Source organism: Carcharodon carcharias, chromosome 13, assembly GCF_017639515.1.
Source record: "Carcharodon carcharias isolate sCarCar2 chromosome 13, sCarCar2.pri, whole genome shotgun sequence".
NCBI lineage: Eukaryota > Metazoa > Chordata > Chondrichthyes > Lamniformes > Lamnidae > Carcharodon > Carcharodon carcharias.
This window is the reverse complement of record NC_054479.1, coordinates 62,080,590-62,107,321: the sequence shown is the minus strand read 5'-3', so window position 1 is coordinate 62,107,321 and position 26,732 is coordinate 62,080,590. Positions and strand designations below refer to the sequence as shown.

Here is a 26,732-nt window from a genome sequence, read left to right as displayed (position 1 = left end):
AGAGAGAGGGCGGCAGGGAAGAGAGAGAGAGGGCGGCAGGGAAGAGAGAGAGAGGGCGGCAGGGAAGAGAGAGAGAGGGCGGGAGGGAAGTGAGAGAGAGGGCGGGAGGGAAGTGAGAGAGGGCGGGAGGGAAGTGAGAGAGAGGGTGGTAGGGAAGAGAGAGGGGGGCGAGAGGGAAGAGAGAGAGGGGGCGAGAGGGAATAGAGAGAGAGGGCGGCAGGGAAGAGAGAGAGAGGGCGGCAGGGAAGAGAGAGAGAGGGCGGCAGGGAAGAGAGAGAGAGGGCGACAGGGAAGAGAGAGAGAGGGCGGCAGGGAAGAGAGAGAGAGGGCGGCAGGGAAGAGAGAGAGAGGGCGGCAGGGAAGAGAGAGAGAGGGCGGCAGGGAAGAGAGAGAGAGGGCGGCAGGGAAGAGAGAGAGAGGGCGGCAGGGAAGAGAGAGAGAGGGCGGCAGGGAAGAGAGAGAGAGGGCGGCAGGGAAGAGAGAGAGAGGGCGGCAGGGAAGAGAGAGAGAGGGCGGCAGGGAAGAGAGAGAGAGGGCGGCAGGGAAGAGAGAGAGAGGGCGAGAGGGAAGAGAGAGAGGGGGCGGGAGGGAAGAGAGAGAGAGGGCGGGAGGGAAGAGAGAGAGGGGGCAGGAGGGAAGAGAGAGAGGAGGCGGGAGGGAAGAGAGAGAGGGGGTGGGAGGGAAGAGAGAGCGGGGGCGGGAGGGAAGAGAGAGAGAGGGCGGGAGGGAAGAGAGAGAGGGAGCTGGAGATAAGAGAGGGAGGGGGCGGGAGATAAGAGATAGAGAGGGAGGGCGGGGGAAGAGAGAGGGGGCGGGAGGAAAGAGAGAGAGAGGGCAGGAGGGAAGAGAGAGAGGGGGCTGGAGATAAGAGAGGGAGGGGGCGGGAGATAAGAGATAGAGAGGGAGGGCGGGGGAAGAGAGAGGGGGCGGGAGATTAAACGTCCCATTGAAATTGACAGGCCAGGAGAAGGTCAGTGTCTCAGTTAAGTGAATAACATTTGGGGGACAGGGTTGTTCGCAGGTCAGGTGGGGATGATTTAGGGGGTCAGGCATCGGGAGGGGTGCAGCTGACCGGACATATGGGGGACAGGATGATGGGGGTGGGTGCTTCGGTTGGGGGTTAAGAATCGGGACCACGGGGCGGGCTGTCAGGTGACGAGTCCCGTGCAGGTGGGGGAAACCCGTGGGGTGTCAGCAGGTGGGGAATACCATGTCAGGATGTGCCTAGCCAGGGGTGGATGAGTTCCCTGGGGTGTCGGGGCTGTGGGGTGAGTCCCATGGGGGAACGTGGTTAGTCTGGGGTGGGGGAGTACCTGGGGAGATGGGACTGTGGGGGAGCACCATGGTGGGGGTGGGTCTCAGTCTTTACAATAGTTACCCAGACGTTAGAAGAGGTCTTAATTCTTCTAACTTTTTCTGGATAGCTATTGGTATAACTCCGGCAGAACCATCCGAAGTTTGCGATTTAAATTGCATTTCTGGATGGTTCCCAGCTCAGCACAATTATCCAGAGGAAGTGTGCACTTCTGAGCAATTGCTGTGCAAACCCTTACCTGGGAACTTCCCAGAGGGATTCCCCAGCACATCTTTGGGATGCCCCATAAATCTGACGCTGGGGAGCCCGTAGGTTACGCCCAGTGTATTCCAAAGGCTACCAACCAATCGGAAAGATACAGAGGAACCATGAGATTCCAGGGAGCTGACCCAAAGGGAGAAGCACAGCTCCACAAGACAATTGGCACTTCTAACACTCTTTGTGGACCAAGAGGTGCAGGAGTGCTCTCCCAAAGCTCTTAAGGAAGGCATTTGGCATTTCTCATCCTGTTGGGAGGCAGTGATACAATAGGTTAATGAGGCACTGCAGGGTTCTTTGGCATTGTTCAGTCTCCTGCACACACTCCCCACCTCCTTACTGATACCAGAGCCTATGAATCTAAAAGAACTGGCACTGTTCCTTAATTACAAATCACAGGACTCTCTTTGAAGGAAAAAGGGCATAAGATAAGTTTTTCTTTTGCATTCTTTCATTCTGGGGTAAATTATCAAAGCACCATGGATGTCAGAAACTCACGTAGTATATCCTAAAAGAGCTCAAAAAAGGAAGTTGGCTGTTTCACACAAATAAACTACTGTTTGCCATGAGATAGCTTTCTGAAATCTCTGTAAATCAACCTCGAGTTCTCTCATGTTTTGGATTGTTTCATATTTTGCTTACTGTTTCTCCTTTTGTAACTTATTTGTAAATAAAATATATATAAAGTGGTTTAGTGGTGTGACATTTTATGCAATCTGAGGCAACAGGAAAAGGATTTGAGTATTCCACATATTTTCTAAAATCCAATTTACCACGATCAGGGTTAATTTCAAGAGTTGGACTAGGCTAATCTCAAAATGTCAGAAAAAGATTTCAAGTTTCTAATGCATCAAGAGACTGAACCCATTTACAGAAACAATCCATCTGTTTGGGAGAAAAGATGGTGAGGGGTGGTGATATGCGAAAGAGCAAGATGAGTTATGTAGATGAAAAAGTCACATTAGGCATCAAAATGAGCTTACAGAGGAATAGGAGCAGGCACTTAGCTCCTCAGCCTGCTCTGCCATTCAAAATGATCATGGCAAGCCTGCAACATAACTCTGTAACCCTGCCTTTATTTACCAAAAATCTTGCCAACTTCAGATTTATAATTTACAAGTAATCTAGCAACAATTGTCATCTGTGGAAAAAGTTCCAAGCTTCTGCCACCCTTTGTTTAGAATTGTTTCCTAATTTCACTTCTGAAAGGTCTGGTTCTAATTTTTAGAATATGCCCCTAGTCCTGGACTCCCCAAGCAACAGAAAGTTTATTACCTCTTCCCCTCAATATCTTGAAGCTATCATACTTTACAGATAGAAACTTAAACTCTGACCTGTTTTCCCTATAGTGCTTAGCTGTGCAACAATAGAATGTTAGAGTCAGGCTCAGTAATCTAGGTCTGAGAGGGATAGGGGAGAAATCATTCACAATCTCCATTTTTGACTATTAAGCAGTGATCATTGCTGTAAAGTACATGTGGGTGGAGGTGTTACAGGAAGACAGGATCATAATTGGAATCTGAACCTGTCAATACATACCATCTGGGGAATGAAGAACAATATACTGCTTATACTGCTCTGAGTTGTCCATGCTGGTAGACTTTCCAATTCATCTGAATTCAAAGAATGCCAGAACACAATTTCAGGCTAATGTCATCCCAACCCACATGTAGTCTATTGAAATACTAAAATGCAAAGTGACGAAAGTTTACATTTCATTTTACTAGCTGCATCAAAATCACTAATAGGAAACAAGACTGTGGTTGAATGATTTATAACACAGCTCGGACAATACTGTTTCCACATAAACACATACCTGATTCAACAATTATCAACCTAACATACCATTCCCAATGTATACTGAAATTGGATCCCGATTGTGCCATGATTTGGACCAAAATTTATTGGCAAATCCATTACATTTCCCTGGCTATTAAAACACAATGTCTACTGTTGTGTCTGTTGATTGCAGAAAACACAATCATAATGTTAGACGTGTTAATAGCCGTTGCATCCCTCAGCCTATTCATATTTCTATAATTAGCAGAGTCATAGTTCATAAAACATGTGTGAATGCTTGCGGCTATGGGCTAAGCTCAGTAAATTGTAGGAGCTTGCCCTCGAGAATTTGTAATACTTGGTAGGCCTGGTATATTTGGTATCAAGATAGAAGTGCAGGTTCCTAATAAAGGCCAATGAATGGGGAAGTGAGGTGGCCATCTTCACTTCAACTGCAAACCAGTGACAAATATAATTTTGTTTCCCCACGCACACACAGTTTGCTGAACTGAAGAACATTGCTTCTTTCTGTTGCACACAGCACTTCAGTGATATTGTTAGTACAACTAAACAGGCACAGTTAGAAGGAGAATGTTTGTGCTTTTTGAAATACAAGTCACACATTTTACATTCTGTAGCCAAGACGAAGTGAGAGCACGACTGAAATTTCAGTTATGAGGAAAATAAAAGTGCAACTGTGAACAACTGGACATGAACAGCTGCTGAGTTTACAGTGGTACTCTAAAGGTTCATAGGCAACCCTGGTTTAAATGCTTCTTCTGGGATGATGTCTAATAGCTGCAAGTGCTCACAAAACAGATTACATATAGTAAATTGAAGGAAATGAAACGTTTAAATAAAATTTTTTTCACAAAACTTACATTAAAAAAATTTGTTTTGTTCCTCTCGTAGAAGAGCCCTTGTGCTGGCATATGCTTCAACTGTTGCCATGGGATGCTGATGCCTACCAATACATCGCGAGCCCAGTTCAGGTTCTGCAGAAAGACACAAACGATTAAAGTTACAATACAAGAGATTCAGGGAGTCCAACGGCTTATTTTAAAAGTTGCACCCAATTAAACAAAACCTTGGCTATAGTATTTTGCTCTTTAAATGGGCAAATCCTGGAAATTGCTGCTTAAAGAACACTGAATAATAAAAGCAAAATACTGCAGGTGCTAAAATCTGGAACAGAAACAGAAAATGCTGGAAAAACTCTGCAGGTCTAACAGCATCTGTAGAGAGAGAAACAGAGTTGACGTTTCGAGTCCATATGGCCCTTCTTCAGGGCTAGAGAGAAGTAGAAATGTGATAAAATTTATACTGTTTAAGTGGGGTGGAGCAGATGAAGCTGGATAGAAGGCCAGCGATGGGTCGGAGAAAGGGGAGATTGACAAAAATGTCACGAATAAAAGGACAAAGGGGGTGTTAATGGTAGTGGTAAGGGCTAAAAAAGGCGCTGATAGTGACAAAGGTGAAAAAGCAGAATGTGACAATAGCAGGACAAGGGTAAGGGCTCTGAAAAGAACAACATGAACAAGTAACAGATGGCCCTTGTGGGGGTGGGGTGGGAGGAGGGGATGATGGTGGGGGGGAAAAAGGGATCGAAAATGGGATACAAGGGGGGGGATAAAAAAACGGGATAAAACAATGAATAAATTAATGAAAATAAAAATAAGTGGATAAAAAATAAAAATGAATTTAGAAAAAGGGATAAAAAAAGGGTGGAGATAGAGGAGAGAGTTCATGGTCAAAACTGTTGAACTCAATGTTAAGTCCAGAAGGCTGTAAAGTGCCTAATCGGAAGATGAGGTGCTGTTCCTCCAGTTTGTATTGGGCTTCACTGGAACATTGCAGCAGGCCAAAGGTGGACATGTGGACATGAGAGCAGGGTGATGTGTTGAAAAGGCAAACGACAGGAAGGTCTGGGTCATGCTTGCGGACAGACTGAGGTGTTCCGCAAAGCGGTCACCCAGATTGCGTTTGGTCTCCCCAATGTAGAGGAAACTGCATTGGGAGCAGCGAATGCAGTAGACCAAATTGAAGGAGGTTCAAGTGAAGCACTACTTCACCTGAAAGGAGTGTTTGGGCCTTTGGATGATGAGGAGGGAGGTGGTAAAGGGGTAGGTGTTGCACCTTCTGCAATTGCATGGGAACGTGCTGTGGGAAGGGGATGAGGTGTTGGGGGTGATGGAGGAGTGGACTAGGATGTCCCGGAGGGAACAACCACTGTCGAATGCTAACGAGGGGAAGATGTGTCTGGTGGTGGCATCATGCTGGAGTTGGCATAAATGGCAGAGGATCACCCTTTGAATTCGGAGGCTGGTGAAGTGAAAAGTGTGGATAAAGGGGACCCTATCATGGTTCTGGGAGAGAGAGGAAGATGTGAGGGCAGAGGTGCGGGAGATGGGTCAGACACGGCTAGGGCCCTGTCAACCACAGTGGGTGGGAAACCTCGGTTAAGGAAGAAGGAAGACATGTCAGAAGCACAGTTTTGGAACGTGGCATCATTGGAGCAGATGCAACGGAGGCGAAGGCAGAGAGAATGGAAGCGGGGTGTGAGGAGCTGTAGTCGAGGTAGCTGTGGGAGTCGGTACGCTTGTAATGAATACTGGTGGACAGTCTATCACTAGAAATGGAGACAGAGAGGTCAAGAAAGGGAAGGGAAGTGTCGGAGATGAACCATGTGAAGGTGGGAGAGGGGTGGAAATTGGAAGAAAAGATGATAAACTGAATAGTAATTGTCAATTGCCCTACACGAAGAGATGGCAAAACCCATGTATTTACATATATACATAGATAAGGTGAAATGCTGCATGTTACAGCAGGAGATAGAGTGGAACAGTGCAGCCAGTCCAGTTCTTATAGTCACTCAGTAATGTATTCATTATGGAAAATAACTCCAAGCAAAAGTGGTTGATAATCTTCAAATGGAGGTGATTGTGGTCACTCAGTATCCATAATGGGCCATTTGCAATGCAAGGCTGACCTTTCCACTATCAATTACATTACAGCACTTCAGGGTCACTTTTGTGTTCTGGTCCTGGACCTGTTATGTGAGATACAAGCTGACCCCAGTCAATACAGATTCTACTGCATTCCCACTAAAATATAGAACAGGCTGATTTAAGTTCAAGTAGTCATTTAGCTGAAAGTGAAAAATAGTCACCTCATGTTGAAATCTAACCACATATATTCATAAGCCTTAAGACTACTTAATAAAAAGGTACTTCTAGTTGCCCTATAACAGACATGCACAACAATCCAATTTAGTTAAAGGATATGTCACAATCATCAAATCCATTTTAAAATAACAATGACAGATACTCATCAAGATTCTATTTTGTACATTTTGGCTCCTCTGCTTTGAATATTTTGTTTTGAGCAGCAAGTACTTATAACGTTGCCAGGGGAACTGGCTATGAAGGTCTACATAGCCCAACAGTGCGAGCTGGTTGATCGCTGGAGACAGTTGTTAACCTGAGGCGGCTGCTGTTTCAGCCATAGTCCCACATACACTCTTCCAAGTCAGTTCCTTTGATGATAGCATCAATGCACATCATTCAGAGGGGAAAAAAATCTGATCAAAAAATTTCAGAAACACCAATAGACAAAAAGACTTGAAAAGTGTCATTTAAATGACTGAAAAAAGGAACAATGACTCGAGCGTTATACAGCATGCTGATGGAACAGCATGTTGAGCCATCTCTATCTGATGCCATGGGCAGAACTTTACATTCGGTGTGTGGGCACATGCCTGACATGCTGGAATGTGAAGTGATGCGCAGTGATGTTGGGCATGATATTTTACATTCGGTGTGTGGGCACACGCCCGACATGCTGGAATGTGAAGTGATGCGCAGTGATATTGGGCATGATATTTTACATTCGGTGTGTGGGCACACGCCCGACATGCTGGAACGTGAAGTGATGCGCAGTGATGTTGGGCATGATATTTTACATTCGGTGAGTGGGCACACGCCCGACATGCTGGAACGTGAAGTGATGCGCAGTGATGTTGGGCATGATATTTTGTTCGGCAGGTGCGCACCGGAGGGCGGGCCTTTACGTCTTTTAGGAAACCTCATCCACGAGCGGGATGAGGTTTCCTAAAGCTAATACTAATTAAATAAAACCGTTATTTTCAAAATAAAAACATGTCCCATTTCACGTGACACAGTCACATGAGGGGACATGTTTCATTAAATTTTTCATGTCTTTATTTTTTTAAAAAGCGCTTCAATCTCTTTGAGGTAGCTCCGTGCCTCAGGAAGATTGAAGCACTCTTTCACACGCATGTGCAAACTGCACGCGAGGCCCAGCTCTCTCCCCACAACCCCGCAACACCCCCCCCCCCCCCACGCAAGATAGCGCTCACCGCTTGCAATCCACACAGGGCGTGGCTTAATTGGCCCACCTGTGTGAAATCGCGGTGTGGAGCCGATCACGGGGGGTCTGCAACTGCCCCTGACCGCTCCTGCCGAGCCCGCCCGACAAATAGAAAATCCTGGCTCATGTCCCAGTCTACTCATTCGTTTTATATTCAGTGTGGGTGAGTCTGGCAAGGCCAGGCTTCATTGCTCATCCCCAGTTCTCCATGAAGGTGATGGTGGACCTTCTTCTTGAACCTTTTGCAGGTTTTATTGAAATTCTCTTTACTCTTTGAAACAGGGTAGCTCGCTAGGCCATTACAGAGGGCAGTTAAGAATCGACCATTTTGGTGGGCGACTGGAGTCACATATAGACCAGACTAGGTAAGAACAGCAGGTATCCTTCCCTGAAGAAGGCTGGTCAACTAATTGGATTTTTACTTTGTGATCACTTTTACTGATACCAGCTTTTCCATCTCCATTGCTCAGCAAAAGTCAATGTAGCCCAAAGGGAGAAGGTAACCCATCAGTTCCTACAGAGGTTGCATTTTTTTTTATTCTTTCATGGGGTGTGGGCATCACCGGCAAACTCAGCATTTGTTGCCCATCCCTAATTGCCCTTGAACTGAGTGGCTTGTCATTTTAGAGGGCAGTTAAGAGTCAACCACAGAGTCACATGTAGGCCAGGCCAGGCTGGCAGATTTCCTTCCCTAAAGGGCATTAAGTGACTCAGATGGGTTTTTACAATTAACAATGGTTTCATAGTCATTATTACTGAGACTATCCTTTTTTTAAAAATTCCACATTTGAATCCATGTCACCAGAGCATTAGCCTGGGCCTCTGGATTACAAGTCCAGTGACATTACCAATGCACCACCATCATCGCCCCGTGTACTTGGAGTCTGCGGCTGGATGGGCTCCACTCAGAAATAGCTGGATATACTCTGGGTTAGGAATCCTCTTACTTCAGTGTAGGATCACAAAGTTCAGATTTTAATGGCATTTTGTGCATAGATTTATGTTTTCGTTTTAGTTTTTGCTCTCAGTGACAGCAAGTTAGATGATTATAATTAGAAAGTATCTTAATTTATTTTCTTAAAACTTTATTCCCCAGCAATAACTCATTGACAGTAGCTCAAGAGAGATTTAAGACAGCAAAACCTGAATTAAATTTGTTTTAAAATATCTTACTTTCTACCTGTCTTTACTGAAATATTTCCGACTAGCAATTCGGAATGGAATCACATTGAGGATTTTAATTCTCTGGATTTTAAAACTCATTTTCCCCCATTAAATGTAATATGAGCTGCCTCAGGGTTTGCAAGAAAAAATATACAGGCCTCAAGTCACAGGATACCAAAGGCCAGGGGTGCTGGGTCTCCCTTCCTTGTAACAAATCCCACTATAACCAGAAGTACCAAATATTGTAGTATAGTTCACATCCCACACATGCAAGCACCAATAGGAAACAGCTTCATCACTTTCAACCTCCCTCCCTATACCAGGTGAGATGAGTAAATGGGAGCAAAAAAAAAAATCTGTGCTGTATCTAGGGACACAAAAGACTCTGGAATTATAATAATGGATAACAATTAACCAATCAGGAAACCTGGCATCTGGAATCATTATTTGCTGAAAGTAGTACCTTCCAGTCACAGCTGCACCTCAGTCACTTGTAGTTGCCTTGGGAGAAATAAATTCAGATAAATTTGCAGATAAGTGACTGAGGAATATGTGCAGATACAGGAGGGATTTGTTTATGGGAAAATACAAGTTTAAGAAAAATCAGAGGAACTCATGTTGTTATATTGTTATATTATTCATTAAGGGCTAAGAACTAATGGTTGAGTTTGTATATCCAGGGTATCACATCTACCATTGCACTGCAGTCTGGTGGCAAGCAACAATACCACATGGAGAGCTGTAGGAAGTACACTTGTTGAAGCTCCAAAATTTGAGTCTAAAAGTGTGAATATTTCGAACTTCTGGGAACGAGAAGACACAACATGCTGGCAGCAGGTGCCAGTGAGTAAGACTGGAACATTTAAATGAACTTGATGTTGAACTAGATTGAGGAAAATCAACCTGAATTAGCGCCAGAGAGAAAAATTGAGTGAATCTTGCGAAAACAAAATGGCCACTGCCGCTGTAGCAATGAATGCACAGCTCAGCCCATAATGGATTGGGAAGGGTGATGTCATAGAGCCATTTGAGAATTTTATACCAAAGAGCAGACTGGCATTCAATAGCTTTCTTGAAGGCACTATTGAAGAGGAAAAGGTCAGTTACATCCTTTTGCGGGCAGCAGAGAAAGGGTTAAATTTGTTTAATAGCTGGGTGATGACAGGGGACAATTGAGAAGAAATGTTTGCAAAATGCAGCATACATCTCCAGTCAAGGTCAAATCATCAGCTGTACCAATGTGTGTTTCAAAGCCCAAGGCAAGAAGCAGGCGAGTCTGTTGACAATTTCTTAACAAGACTGAAAAATGCAGCCAGAAAATGTAAATTCAAAAAACAGTAGATCAGCTCATTTGGGGCACTGCACACCTTGAGGTTCAAAAAGATTTGATTGGATAATATTGCAGGCTGTAGATACTGCCAGAGCATTTTTTTTATTCTTTCACAGGATGTGGATGTCATTGGCTAGGCCAGTATTTGTTGCCCATCTTAATTTCCCTCGAGGTGGTGAGCTGCTTTCTTAACTGCTGCAGTCCATGTGGTGTAGGTAGACCCACAGGGCTGCTAGGGATGGATTTCCAGGATTTTGACCCAGCGACAGGGAAAGAACGGCAATATAGTTCCAATGAATGTCTAGTTTTCAGTTAAGTCACGGGAAAGGCACCAGGGTTGATGCAGACAGAGGGAAAGATTTGCAAAAGCTGTGGGCAACCACAGGAGTTCACAGAAGGGAGTGTCCCTCATATGGATCAAACTACAGAGCTTGTGGAAAGCCTAATCACTCGGAAAGGACGCGCAGAACAAAGATGGTGTTCTGCTAGATAGACCATGGCATACAGCAGGAGCCAATTTATTCACACATGACGACAATGTAGTGGTAATGTCACTGGACTGGTAATCCAGAGGCCTAGTCTAATGTTCTGAGATAAAAGCAAAATACTACGGATGCTGGAAATCTGAAATAAAAACAGAAATACTGGAAAAACTTCATCAGGTCTGATGACACCTGTGGAGAGAAACCTCCGCTGACCTATCTAGCTTCACCTGCTCCACCTCCCCCTCCAACAGTATAAAATTCATCACATTTCTACTTCTCTTTAGCTCTGAAGAAGCCATATGGACGCAAAATGTTAACTGTTTCTCTCTCCACAGGTGCTGTCAGACCTGCTGAGTTTTTCCAGCATTCTCTTACGACATAGGTTCAATCCCACCATGGCAGCTGTGAAATTTAAATTCAGTTAATAAAATCTGAAATATAAAGCTAGACTCAGTAATGATGACCATGAAACTATCATTGACTGCCGTAAAAATCCATCTGGTTCGCTGCTGTCCTTTAGGGAAGGAAATCTGCCATCCTTACTGGTCTGGCCTACATGTGATTCCAGATCCACACAATGTGGTTCACTCTTAACTGCTCTTTGAAATGGCCGAGCAAGTCACTCGGTTCAAGGGCAATTAGGGATGGGCAATAAATGCTGGCCTAGCCAGTGCCACCCACATTCCATAAAAGAACTTTAAAAAAAACACAATTAAGAATGGTATCGCATAGTTGCAGAGTACTACACAAATTTCCATTTTTTCCAAAAGGTGAAAGATTTGAGAGCTACAATCATCTCAGTGGAATAAGCACTGTTCACTGAGCAAGGAATAATATGTGGCACAGGAACCCAATTCACCTCCAGAGAATTTAAGGAATTCACTGAACAGTATGGGTGAAACATCATCCCCTCATCATATTACCCAAGGTTTATAGAAAGACACATCCAGATGGTCAAGAGAACCCTCACAAAATGCCAAGAGACAAAGGAAGACTCAAACCGTGCCTTATTGTGACTCCAGTCTACAGCTCTCAAGGCTGGCATGAAATTGTCTGCAGAGCTGTTGAAGAGAAGAAAATATAAGACAACTCTGCCAGGCAAGATACTCCTTCCTGATGACCAGCAGGAAGGCAGGCAAAAACTCACTGATACACAGGTAGAAAGAGGTCAACATTTCAACAAGCATGCTAAATCCCTGCCTGAGCTGTTGAAAGGACAAACTGTTCATGTACAGGATCCAATCATGAAAACCCGGAACCCAGCAAAACTTGTTGAAGAAGCCAAGATTGAAACTGGCAAATGACAAGGAACAGAGTCCATGTTTGACCAACACCTGAGCTGGAAAAGCAGAAAAGATCATCAACACCAGCGAGACAACATCAACGTCACCAACAACATCACTAATCATCGAGACAACATCAACCTTAGTAACATCACTAACCAGCGAGACAACATCAACTTTAGCAACATCACAAACCAGCAAGACGATTTCAACATCATCACTAACCACCAAGACATTAACACCACCAACATCAATACTCAGCGAGACAACATCAATGCCAGCAACATCACTAACCAGCAAGACATCAACATCATCAACATCAGTAACCAGCGAAACATCAACATCACCAACACCATCACTAACCAGCAAGACATCAACGCATGAACATTATCCGTCAATACATCAACATCACCAATCAGCAAGGCACCATTAACATCACCACCATCACTAACCAGCGAGATAATATCAACATCACCATCACTAACCACCGCAAAATCAACATCACCACTCAGCAAGACAACATCAATGCCATCAACATCTCCAACCAGCGAGACATCAACATTACCAACACTACTAACCAGCGAGACATCAACATCACCAATACTGTCATTAACCAGCAAGACATCAACATCACCAACACTGTCATTAACCAGCGAGACATCAACATCACCAACACTGTCGTTAACCAGAGAGACAACATCAACATCACCAACACTGTCGTTAACCAGCAAGACATCAACATCACCAACACTGTCATTAACCAGCGAGACATCAACATCACCAACACTATCACTAACCAGCGAGACAACATCAACATCACCAACATCACTAACCAGCGAGACATCAACATCACCAACACTATCATTAACCAGCAAAGCATCATCAATGTCACCAACATCACTAACCAGCGAGACAACATTACCACCAAAATCACGAACCAGTGAGACAACACCAACAACACCAATATCACGAACCAGTGAGACATCATCATTAACCAGCGAGACATCAACATCATTAACCAGCGAGACATCAACAACATCATCAACATCACTAATCAGCAAGACATCAACATTACCAACATCATCACTAACCAGCGAGACAACATCAACGTCACCAACATCATTAACTAACAAGACAACATCAACATCACCAACAACCAGTGCAACAGCAAGAGACAAAACGTTAGTGACATCAAGCACACCTCCTAAAACACCAGGAGCAACACACACATCACCACATGTGCAGTGTGCCAACTCACCATTGAGAGCAGTGAATGCCAAATCTACAAGAGGAGGTATAACATCCTACATACTAAGTGATACCATGAATAATGTTTTAGAAAACAAATTATAATAGACTTGGAGTGTTCAGATTATTTATAAAAGTTGATTTAAATCTTCAATTTAGAAAGAAAAAGTTAATAATTGGAACAGTGATGCTGATATGGAGACAATATAATTTTTTTTTGAAAGAAAGAGGGATTTTTTTGTTATATTATTTGTGAAGAGCTGGGAACTAATTTTATGAGAATGCACATACAGGGTGCCATATTTACTGCTGCACTACAGTCAGGTGAAACAACAACGTATCAGTTCATCAGCCATATGGGGAGCTATAAGAAATACACTAGATGAAGCTTCAGCATTTTGAGTGTAAAAGTGTGCTTATTTCAAACTTCTGCAAATTAGAAGGAATAACAGATAAATCCCTGGGAAACAATTCAAATTTGCAAGTTCCGAATTGAATCTGCATTAACAGAAGTCACTGGAAGAGCTGGACTCAGATCAGAAGCATGTGTCTTCCATCCAGCAAAAACAGCCAGGTGGACTCCAGTAGTGCAGCAATATGGCATTCACTTTTTAGTGTGTTCCCTTCGTCAGCCAGTTTGCCATTTCTTCTCCCAATTTGCTGAATGTCCAAGTGCACATAATGCACTGCAACAGAGAGTTTCGAAAAGGTATTTTCTCAGGGTGGACCACCCTCCCCCCATCCAGGTTTCCCTGCTTGTTATGACGGCTTTGAAGATGGCTGGTAGATTGAAGAAACTTGCTGTGCCTCTACACAGACCCACAATCAGTCAAGGCATAAAAACAGGGATCACTCCACTGAAACAGACATGCAAAAGAAAGCACCACAATTGAAAAATCTCACCACCACACACACCTACACACATTCAAAAACGTAGCCTTGCTATGTGGTTTTAAACTCCCACTTGCCCTCCACAAGACTAAAACATTGACATAACCTTTGCTTGCCAGAGACCTCTCTAAATGAACACCCCCACCCCATAGCATCAAGTCTGTGGCAAGGTTAAACTGACCCACACCAACCAGCTCTATGCAAATTTGAATCTCACTGATCTGCTTGACATTTCAGTTTTTAAAAATGTGCACTGATTTGTGATCAGTTTTATACTTAACACCAAACTGTCCTCAATTTTCTTTTTTACTCATTCATGGGATGTGGGCTTCGCAGGCTGGGCCAGCATCTATTGCCCTTCCCTAGTTGCCCATGGGGTGGTGATGGTGAGCTGCCTTCTTGATCCGCTGCAGTCCATGTAGTGTAGGTACACCCACAGTGCTGTTAGGAAACGAGCTCCAGGACTTTGACCCAGTGTCAGTGAAGGAACGGTGATATATTTCCAAGTCAGGATGGTGAGTGACATGGAGGGGAACTTCCAGGTGGTGGTGTTCCCATCTATCTGCTGCCCTTGTCCTTCTAGGTGTTAGTGGTCGTGGGTTTGGAAGGTGCTCTTGAAGGAGCCTTGGTGAATTCCTGCAGTGCATCTTGTAGAAACTACACACTGCTGCCACTGAGAGTCAGTGATGGAGGGAGTGAATGTGCTGCCAATCAAGTGGGCTGCTTTGTCCTGGACGGTGTCCAGTTTCTTCAGTGTTGTAGGAGCTGCACTCATCCAGGCAAGTGGGGAGTATTCCATCACGGTCCTAACTTGTGCCATGTAGATGGTGGACAGGCTTTGGGGAATCAGGAGGTGGGTTACTCGTCACACAATTCCTAGCCTCTGACCTGCTCTTGTAGCCACATTATTTATATGGCTAGTCCAGTTCAGGTTCTGGTCAAAGGTAACCCCCAGGATGTTTGTCGTGGGGGATTCAGTGATGGTAATGCCATTGAACATAAAGGGGTGATGGTTGGATTCTTTCTTGTTGGAGATGGTCATTGCCTGACACTTGTATGGCACGAATGTTACTTGCCACTTGTCAGTCCAAGCCTGGATATTGTCCAGGTCTTGCTGCATTTCGACATGGATTGCTTTAGTATCTGAGGAGTCGCGAATGGTGAACGTCGTGCAATCACCAGTGAACATCCCCTCATCCGACCTTATGATGGCAGGGAGGTCATTGATGAAGCAGCTGAAGATGGTTGGGCCGAGGACACCACCTTGAGAAACTTCTGTGGTGATGTCCTGGAGCTGAGATGACTGACCTACAACAACCACAACCATCCTCCTTTGTGCTAGGTATGACTCCACCACTGGAGTTTTCCCCCTCATTCCCATTGACTCGTTTTGCTAGGACTCCTTGATGCCACACTCTGTCAAATTCCGGCCTTGATGTCAAGAGTAGTCACTCTCATCTCACCTCTGGAGTTCAGCTCTTCATTCCATGTTTGAACCAAGGCTATAATGAGGTCAAGAGCTGAGTGGCCCTGGCAGAGCCAAACTGAGCGTCAGCAAGCAGGTTATTACTAAGCAAGTGCCGCTTGATAGCTCTGTTAATGACCCCTTCCATTACTTTACTGATGATGGAGAGTAATGGGGCGGTAATTGGCCGGGTTGGATTTGTCCTGCTTTTTGAGTACAGGACATAGCTGGGCAATTTTCCACATAGCCAGGTAGAGGCCAGTGTTGCAGCTATACTTGAAATGCTTGGCTCAGGGCACGGCAAGTTCTGGACCACAAGTGTTCAGTATTATTGCTGGAATATTGTCAGGGCCCTTAGCCTTTGCAGTATCCAGTGCCTTCAGCCATTTCTTGGTATCATGTGGAGTGAAGCGAATTGGCTGAAGACTGGCATCTATGATGCTGGGAACCTCCGGAGGAGGCCGAGATGGATCATCCACTCAGCACTTCTGGCTGAAGATTGTAGCAAATACTTCAGCTTCATCTTTTACACTGATGTGCTGGGCTCCTCCATCATTGAAGATGGGGATATTGGTGGAGCTTCCTTCTCCAGTGAGTTGTTTAATTATCCACCACCGTTCATGATTGGATGTGGCAGGACTGCAGAACTTAGATCTGATCCATTGGTTGTGGGATCGCTTAGCCCTGTCTTTCACTTGCTGCTTATGCTGTTTGGCAAGCAAGTAGTCCCGTGTTATAGCTTCACCAGGTTGACACCTCATTTTTAGGTATGCCTGGTGCTGCGCCTGGCATGCCCTCCTGCACTCTTCGTTGAACCAGGGTTGATCCCCTGGCTTGATGGTAATGGTAGTGGTGGAAATGCCGGGCCATGAGGTTATAGATTGTGTTCGTTTACAATTCAGCTGCTGCTGATGGCCCACAGCACCTCATGGATGCCCAGTCTTGACTTGCTAGATTTGTTCGAAGTCTATCCCATCTAGCACGGTGGTAGTGCCACACAACACGATGGAGGGAATCTTCAATGTCTTCACAGGACTTCGTCTCCACAATGACTGTGCGGTGGTCACTCCTACCAATACTGTCATGGACAGATGCATCTGCAGCAGGCAGGTTGGTGAGGATGAGGTCAAGTATGTTTTTTCCTCTTGTAGGTTCCCTCAACACTTGGCGCAGGCCCAGTCTAGCAGCTATGTCATTTGCGACTCGACCAGCTCGGTCACTAATGGTGCTACCAAGCCACTCTTGGTGATGGACATTGAGGTCCCCCACCCAGAGTACATTCTGTGCCCTTGCCACCCTGAGTGCTTCCTCGAAGTGGTGTTCAACATGGAGGAGTACTGATTCATCAGCTGAGGGAGGGCAGTACGTGGTAATCAGGAGGTTTCCTTGCTCATGTTTGACCTGATGCCATGAGACTTTATGGGGTCCAGAGTCGATGTTGAGGACTCCCAGGGCAACTCCCAACTGTATACCACTGTGCCACCACCTCTGCTGGGCCTGTCATGCCAGTGGGACAGGACATACCCAGGGATGGTGATGGTGGTGTCTGGGACATTATCTGTAAGGTATGATTCCATGGGGATGACTATTCAGGCTGGTGCTTGACTAGTCTGTGAGATAGCTCTACCAATTTTGCCCCTAAAAGTTAGTAAGGAGGACTTTGCAGGGTCAACAGGGCTGAGATTGCCGTCAGCCCACGGTCGACGTCCATCTGGTTTCATTCCTTTGTTGTGACTTTGTAGCAGTTTGTTACAACTGAGTGGTTTGCATGTAAGAATCAACCACATTGCTGTGGGTCTGGAGTCACAGACCAAGTAAGGACTTCCATTAGTGAACCAGATGGGTTTTTACCATCATTAAGACTTTTAATTCCAGATTTTTTTTTATTGAATTCAAATTCCACCATCTGCCATGGTGGGATTAGAAACTGGGTCCCCAGAGCATTACTCTGGTCTCTGGATTACTGGTCCATGGACAATACCACTCTGCCACTGCCTCCCCCAAATCATATAACGTTTACCTCAATTTCACTTAGAATGAAAGAGCCTGATTTTAAATCACTACCAGTTGCTGCACCTCTAGCAGCAGTAAATTGAATTTAACGAGCAGATACATTTCACCACAGTGGGAAGCAGTCCTGTTACTGGTCCCTTGCAAACACCAGCACTCAAGGGGTATTCATTTCACCACTTCACACTTATATGTGCAACATTGAAACAACTTTCACATTCATTTTAATCCTCTGCAGTGCATCAATTTCTCATTTTCTTTCATTCTTTCTAACTAAAGCAAAGAACTTACTTATATCAAGGATTCCCTTTCTATTAATAACAGTCTCCATAATTGCTGCAAAAAATGATTTCTAAATCACTTTTAGGAGAAAGCTACGAAGCTGACTCTTTTAAAAGCTACTTTCTTATAGTTAAAATTGCACATCCCACTGATCCTAGTTATGCTGCTATTTCAATCAGAAAGTTGAATTGAGTCAGAGGCACAAGCAACAAACGTAGTATCCCCATGGGTAGTCGTCCATATTCTCTGAATGGAAACTTTTATAGGGAAGCCAGCTCAGGTCACCAAAATGGAGAAATTTAGCTCATAAAATCTAATGATTCAGAGGTAACTAAGTAAGCTTGTGAGAGTAATAATTTAAACCAAAACAAAGCCCACTTCTGTACCTCCTTCACAAGGAAAAGTCTGTCTACTTGGTAGAGTAATAATTTGCTTCAGAAAATAGTTGATTTTTGAATGACTGACATTTAGATATTACTTTAATCCATGTTAATGCAACTATTAATTTGCTTTCACAATGGGTAAGGCAACTATATCTGCCACAAGCAGGCATCCAAAACGCTGTGCCACAAATCCCGTCTGCCTCAAATCCATTTGGAAATGGTACGCACAGTAAGTTGTCCAAACTTTGCAACAAAATGAACATAAAAGATATTTTTTCTAAAATGGAGTAAACCGCTCCTTGCCTTTACAAATTATAGGCGCATAATTCTGGGATTCCCGCGAAGGTTAGACCACAAGATGTAGGATCAGAAGTAGGCCATTTGGACCATGTAGCATGCTCCGCAATTCAAGGAGATCATGGCTGATCTGATAATCCTCAACTCCACTTTCCTGCCTTTTCCCCATAACCCTTGATTGCCTTACTGATTAAAAATCTGTCTATCTCAGCCTTAAATATACTTGACGACCCAGCCTCCCAGCTCTCTGCAGTAAAGAATTCCACAGATTCACTACCCTCAAAGAAGAAAGTCCTCCTCATCTCTGTTTTAAATGGGCAGCCCCTTACTCTGAGATTACGCCCTCTGGTCTTAGACTCTTCCACAAGGAGAAACAACCTCTCAGCATCTACCCTGTCAAGCCCCCTGAGAATCTTGTGTTTCAATAAGGTCATCTCCCATTCTTCTAAACTCCAATGAGTATAGGCTCAACCTACTCAACCTCCCCTCATAAGAAAATCCCTCCTTACCCAGGATCAACCTAGTAAGCCTTCCATTTTATTTCCAACTATGACAAATTAAAGTGGATTTTCAATGCTATATTATACTGTGGTTGTGTTTTGGTTAGGTATTCGCCACACATCCAGAAAAAAAAATCAGAGTTTCAGCAAGTGGCTAACACAGAGCACAGCAAGGCGCCAAACACTAAATCAGTATAAAAACTGAATTACCTGGAAAAACTCAGCAGGTCTGGCAGCATCGGCGGAGAAGAAAAGAGTTGACGTTTCGAGTCCTCATGACCCTTCGACAGAACTTGAGTTCGAGTCCAAGAAAGAGTTGAAATATAAGCTGGTTTAAGGTGTGTGTGTGGGGGGCGGAGAGATAGAGAGACAGAGAGGTGGAGGGGGGGTGGTGGGGGTGTGGTTGTAGGGACAAACAAGCAGTGATAGAAGCAGATCATCAAAAGATGTCAACGACAATAGTACAATAGAACACATAGGTGTTAAAGTTAAAGTTGGTGATATTATCTAAACGAATATGCTAATTAAGAATGGATGGTAGGGCACTCAAGGTATAGCTCTAGTGGAGGTTTTTTTTATATAATGGAAATAGGTGGGAAAAGAAAAATCTATATAATTTATTGGAAAAAAAAGGAAGGGGGAAACAGAAAGGGGGTGGGGATGGGGGAGGGAGCTCATGACCTAAAGTTGTTGAATTCAATATTCAGTCCGGAAGGCTGTAAAGTCCCTAGTCGGAAGATGAGGTGTAGTTCCTCCAGTTTAGGTTGGGCTTCACTGAAACAATGCAGCAAGCCAAGGACAGACATGTGGGCAAGAGAGCAGGGTGGAGTGTTAAAATGGCAAGCGACAGGGAGGTTTGGGTCATTCTTGCGGACAGACCACAGGTGTTCTGCAAAGCGGTCGCCTAGTTTACGTTTGGTCTCTCCAATGTAGAGGAGACCACATTGGGAGCAACGAATGCAATAGACTAAGTTGGGGGAAATGCAAGTGAAATGCTGCTTCACTTGAAAGGAGTGTTTGGGTCCTTGGACGGTGAGGAGAGAGGAAGTGAAGGGGCAGGTGTTGCATCTTTTGCGTGGGCATGGGGTGGTGACATAGCAGGGGGTTGAGGAGTAGGGGGTGATGGAGGAGTGGACCAGGGTGTCCCGGAGGGAGCGATCCCTACGGAATGCCGATAAGGGGGGTGAAGGGAAAATGTGTTTGGTGGTGGCATCATGCTGGAGTTGGCGGAAATGGCGGAGGATGATCCTTTGAATGTGGAGGCTGGTGGGGTGATAAGTGAGGACAAGGGGGACCCTATCATGTTTCTGGGAGGGAGGAGAAGGCGTGAGGGCGGATGCGCGGGAGATGGGCCGGACACGGTTGAGGGCCCTGTCAACGACCGTGGGTGGAAAACCTCGGTTAAGGAAGAAGGAGGACATGCCAGAGGAACTGATTTTGAATGTAGCATCATCGGAACAGATGCGACGGAGGCGAAGGAACTGAGAGAATGGGATGGAGTCCTTACAGGAAGCGGGGTGTGAGGAGCTGTAGTCGAGATAGCCGTGGGAGTCGGTGGGTTTGTAATGGATATTGGTGGACAGTCTATCACCAGAGATTGAGACAGAGAGGTCAAGGAAGGGAAGGGAAATGTCAGAGATGGACCACGTGAAAATGATGGAGGGGTGGAGATTGGAAGCAAAATTAATAAACTTTTCCAAGTCCCGACGAGAGCATGAAGCGGCACCGAAGTAATCATCGATGTACCGGAGAAAGAGTTGTGGAAGGAGGCCGGAGTAGGATTGGAACAAGGAATGTTCCACATACCCCATAAAGAGACAGGCGTAGCTGGGGCCCATGCGGGTACCCATAGCCACACCTTTTATTTGGAGGAAGTGAGAGGAGTTGAAGGAGAAATTGTTCAGTGTGAGCACAAGTTCAGCCAGATGGAGGAGAGTAGTGGTGGATGGGGATTGTTCGGGCCTCTGTTCGAGGAAGAAGCTAAGGGCCCTCAGACCATCCTGGTGGGGGATGGAGGTGTAGAGGGATTGGATGTCCATGGTGAAGAGGAAGCAGTTGGGGCCAGGGAACTGGAAATTGTTGATGTGACGTAAGGTGTCAGAGGAATCACGGATGTAGGTGGGAAGGGACTGGACAAGGGGAGAGAGAAGGGAGTCAAGATAACGAGAAATGAGTTCTGTGGGGCAGGAGCAAGCTGAGACGATCGGTCTACCGGGGCAGTTCTGTTTGTGGATTTTGGGTAGGAGATAGAAGCGGGCCGTCTGAGGTTGGGCGACTATCAGGTTGGAAGCTGTGGGAGGGAGATCCCCAGAGGAGATGAGGTCAGTGACAGTCCTGGAAACAATGGCTTGATGTTCAGTGGTGGGGTCATGGTCCAGGGAGAGGTAGGAGGAAGTGTCTGCGAGTTGACGCTCAGCCTCCGCGAGGTAGAGGTCAGTGCGCCAGACAACAGCACCACCCTTGTCAGTGGGTTTGATGACAATATCAGGGTTGGACCTGAGAGAATGGAGTGCAGTAAGTTCAGAGAGAGACAGGTTAGAATGGGTGAGAGGAGCAGAGAAATTGAGACAATTAATGTCGCGCCGACAGTTCTCAATGAAAAGATCGAGAGAAGGTAAGAATCCAGAGGGAGGGGTCCAGGTGGAGGGAGAATATTGGAGATGGGTAAAAGGATCCGTTGAACTGGGAGAGGACTCCTGCCCAAAGAAGTGAGCCCGGAGATGAAGACGGCGGAAGAAGAGTTCAGTATCATGCCGAGCCCGAAATTCATTGAGGTGAGGGCGTAAGGGTATGAAACTAAGTCCTTTGCTGAGCACTGAACGTTCAGCATCAGAGAGGGGAAGGTCAGGGGGTATAGTGAATACACGGCAGGGGTTGGGATTGGAAGAAAGGGTGGGGACGGAGGGACAGGCAGGGGTGGAGGGTCCTAGATGGGTGTTGGTGTCGATGAGTTGTTGCAGAACACCTGCGGTCTGTCCGCAAGAATGACCCAAACCTCCCTGTCGCTTGCCATTTTAACACTCCACCCTGCTCTCTTGCCCACATGTCTGTCCTTGGCTTGCTGCATTGTTCCAGTGAAGCCCAACGTAAACTGGAGGAACAACACCTCATCTTCCGACTAGGGACTTTACAGCCTTCCGGACTGAATATTGAATTCAACAACTTTAGGTCGTGAGCTCCCTCCCCCATCCCCACCCCCTTTCTGTTTCCCCCTTCCTTTTTTTTCCAATAAATTATAAAGATTTTCCTTTTCCCACCTATTTCCATTATATAAAAAAAAACCCCACTAGAGCTATACCTTGAGTGCCCTACCATCCATTCTTAATTAGCACATTCGTTTAGATAATATCACCAACTTTAACACCTATGTGTTCTATTGTACTATTGTCGTTGACATCTTTTGATGATCTGCTTCTATCACTGCTTGTTTGTCCCTACAACCACACACCCCCCCACCCCCCCCACCTCTCTCTCTCTCTATCTCTCCGCCCCCCACACACACACCTTAAACCAGCTTATATTTCAACTCTTTCTTGGACTCGAACGCAAGTTCTGTCGAAGGGTCATGAGGACTCGAAACGTCAACTCTTCTTCTCCGCCGATACTGCTGAGTTTTTCCACGTAATTCTGTCTTTGTTTTGGATTTCCAGCATCCGCAGTTTTTTTGTTTTTATCTCTGTGTTTAATTGACTGCCACTGCTCTTCAAGAAATGCCTACCTCCTTGAAGAAGTTCCGTTCGTCTCTGCGACAAGATTTCCGTATCTCTCTGTTGTCTTGCTCACCTTCCTTGCTTTCCATTTCCCTCCTAGTGTTTGACAAGGTGTTTACTAAAACCCGCTTTCACAGCCATATCTCCTTTCTCAGTGACTGTCTCCGTCTCCGACTTACCCCACGTGGATTTCTACTGAAATTCCACCCCTCATGTTTCGAACCCACCCAGGATTACAGGTATCTCCAGGACATAAAACGTTTCTCGGACTGCTGTTCCCGTCACATTCTGAAATCCACACTTAGTGCCATGCGCCGCCATATGAACACACTCGACCTCTCCCTCCAGCAGCACCACCGTACCCTTTTTCAAAGCTGCGCGTGCCCCCAGTTTCATTTTATCCTCCGGCTCATCCGACGCCTCAACAAGAAACTTTTTCTCTTTCTCTCAAGTGCTAAGGAACGCAAGCTCCAACATCTCATCGACACCAACACCCATCTAGGACCCTCCACCCCTGCCTGTCCCTCCGTCCCCACCCTTTCTTCCAATCCCAACCCCAGCCGTGTATTCACTATACCCCCTGACCTTCCCCTCTCCGATGCTGAACGTTCAGTGCTCAGCAAAAGACTTAGTTTCATACCCTTACGCCCTCACCTCAATGAATTTCGGGCTCGGCATGATACTGAACTCTTCTTCCGCCGTCTTCGTCTCCGGGCTCACTTCTTTGGGCAGGAGTCCTCTCCCAGTTCAACGGATCCTTTTACCCATCTCCAATATTCTCCCTCCACCTGGACCCCTCCCTCTGGATTCTTACTTTCTCTCGATATTTTCATTGAGAACTGTCGGCGCGACAATAGTCGTCTCAATTTCTCTGCTCCTCTCACCCATTCTAACCTGTCTCTCTCTGAACTTACTGCACTCCATTCTCTCAGGTCCAACCCTGACATTGTCATCAAACCCGCTGACAAGGGTGGTGCTGTTGTTGTCTGGCGCACTGATCTCTACCTCGCGGAGGCTGAGCGTCAACTCGCAGACACTTCCTCCTACCTCTTCCTGGACCATGACCCCACCACTGAACATCAAGCCATTGTTTCCAGGACTGTCACTGACCTCATCTCCTCTGGGGATCTCCCTCCCACAGCTTCCAACCTGATAGTCGCCCAACCTCAGACGGCCCGCTTCTATCTCCTACCCAAAATCCACAAACAGAACTGCCCCGGTAGACCGATCGTCTCAGCTTGCTCCTGCCCCACAGAACTCATTTCTCGTTATCTTGACTCCCTTCTCTCTCCCCTTGTCCAGTCCCTTCCCACCTCATCCGTGATTCCTCTGACACCTTACGTCACATCAACAATTTCCAGTTCCCTGGCCCCAACCGCTTCCTCTTCACCATGGACATCCAATCCCTCTACACATCCATCCCCCACCAGGATGGTCTGAGGGCCCTTAGCTTCTTCCTCGTACAGAGGCCCGAACAATCCCCATCCACCACTACTCTCCTCCGTCTGGCTGAACTTGTTCTCACGCTGAACAATTTCTCCTTCAACTCCTCTCACTTCCTCCAAATAAAAGGTGTGGCTATGGGTACCTGCATGGGCCCCAGCTATGCTTGTCTCTTTATGGGGTATGTGGAACATTCCTTGTTCCAGTCCTACTCCGGCCCCCTTCCACAACTCTTTCTCCGGTACATCGATGATTACTTCGGTGCTGCTTCATGCTCTCGTCGGGACTTGGAAAAATTTATTAATTTTGCTTCCAATCTCCACCCCTCCATCATTTTCACGTGGTCCATCTCTGACACTTCCCTTCCCTTCCTTGACCTCTCTGTCTCAATATCTGGTGATAGACTGTCCACCAATATCCATTACAAACCCACCGACTCCCACAGCTATCTCGACTACAGCTCCTCACACCCCGCTTCCTGTAAGGACTCCATCCCATTCTCTCAGTTCCTTCGCCTCCGTCGCATCTGTTCCGATGATGCTACATTCAAAAACAGTTCCTCTGACATGTCCTCCTTCTTCCTTAACCGAGGTTTTCCACCCATGGTCGTTGACAGGGCCCTCAACCGTGTCCGGCCCATCTCCCGCGCATCCGCCCTCACGCCTTCTCTTCCCTCCCAGAAACATGATAGGGTCCCCCTTGTCCTCACTTATCACCCCACCAGCCTCCGCATTCAAAGGATCATCCTCCGCCATTTCCGCCAACTCCAGCATGATGCCACCACCAAACACATTTTCCCTTCACCCCCCTTATCGGCATTCCGTAGGGATCGCTCCCTCCGGGACACCCTGGTCCACTCCTCCATCACCCCCTACTCCTCAACCCCCTCCTATGGCACCACCCCATGCCCACGCAAAAGATGCAACACCTGCCCCTTCACTTCCTCTCTCCTCACCGTCCAAGGACCCAAACACTCCTTTCAAGTGAAGCAGCATTTCACTTGCATTTCCCCCAGCTTAGTCTATTGCATTCATTGCTCCCAATGTGGTCTCCTCTACATTGGAGAGACCAAACGTAAACTGGGCGATCGCTTTGCAGAACACCTGCGGTCTGTCCGCAAGAATGACCCAAACCTCCCTGTCGCTTGCCATTTTAACACTCCACCCTGCTCTCTTGCCCACATGTCTGTCCTTGGCTTGCTGCATTGTTCCAGTGAAGCCCAACGTAAACTGGAGGAACAACACCTCATCTTCCGACTAGGGACTTTACAGCCTTCCGGACTGAATATTGAATTCAACAACTTTAGGTCGTGAGCTCCCTCCCCCATCCCCACCCCATTTCTGTTTCCCCCTTCCTTTTTTTTCCAATAAATTATAAAGATTTTCCTTTTCCCACCTATTTCCATTATATAAAAAAAACCCACTAGAGCTATACCTTGAGTGCCCTACCATCCATTCTTAATTAGCACATTCGTTTAGATAATATCACCAACTTTAACTTTAACACCTATGTGTTCTATTGTACTATTGTCGTTGACATCTTTTGATGATCTGCTTCTATCACTGCTTGTTTGTCCCTACAACCACACCACACCCCCCCACCTCTCTCTCTCTCTATCTCTCCGCCCCCCACACACACACCTTAAACCAGCTTATATTTCAACTCTTTCTTGGACTCGAACTCAAGTTCGAAGGGTCATGAGGACTCGAAACGTCAACTCTTTTCTTCTCCGCCGATGCTGCCAGACCTGCTGAGTTTTTCCAGGTAATTCTGTTTTTGTTTTGGATTTCCAGCATCCGCAGTTTTTTTGTTTTTATCACTAAATCAGTATAATTGTTCCTCTCCCCCTACACTCTACCAAGCTGACTGCTTATTATAATTACAGACTACCTCTACAGGTACCATCCATGGGGTCCAAAGTCTGACCAGCCAACTTAGGGCAACAGAACAAACAAATTTAAGAATGTGCATCAGATCACAAAGGTTTTGAAGCTTCTGCTGCAATGGTCTTGCCCATCTTAGTTTTTCTCCCTGGCTGAAGCCTGGCAGATACCCATCATGTTGGAACTGAAAACTTGAAAAAGCTACTCAGTTCCCATAACCAGCTAGTTTGACAGGCAAGACCATAGCAGCAGGAGCATGGATTAGCATCTTTCTCAAATGCCCACCTGGGAGCACCAATAATGAAAGAAAACTTTTGCACCATAGAGAATGGAGCACAATTGTTTTACTGGTGGGGAACAATTATATTAGACATCTGCAGGTTGGGAACTAACGCTGCAGAGGATGCAAACTCACATCACCATTATAGAGAGCCATGACTCAACACAGCCTAGCAGTTCATTTTCAGCATTTAAAGTTACTATAACCAAGCTACAGCTGGTAGAGAGACTATTTAACTTGTAGCAAAGTATGTCAAATATTTGTTGATCTCTTTTATCATATGTTTTAGCAACATAGTCAGATGATGTTTTTAGGCACACTAATCAATGAGTTTCCA

The 26,732-nt window shown here is 45.8% G+C and overlaps 1 protein-coding gene across 3 annotated transcripts in view; it reads right to left on the bottom strand.

The window, feature by feature from the left end:
* The window catches only part of cabin1 (calcineurin binding protein 1), a 589,218-nt gene that overhangs the window by 325,900 nt on the left and 236,586 nt on the right, over window positions 1-26,732 (bottom strand). For all 3 annotated transcript variants that reach the window (XM_041202355.1, XM_041202357.1, XM_041202356.1), the window contains exon 28: window positions 4,234-4,347. In XM_041202355.1, coding sequence (XP_041058289.1) covers window positions 4,234-4,347 — 114 coding nt within the window. The remainder of the gene's footprint in view (window positions 1-4,233; window positions 4,348-26,732) is intronic.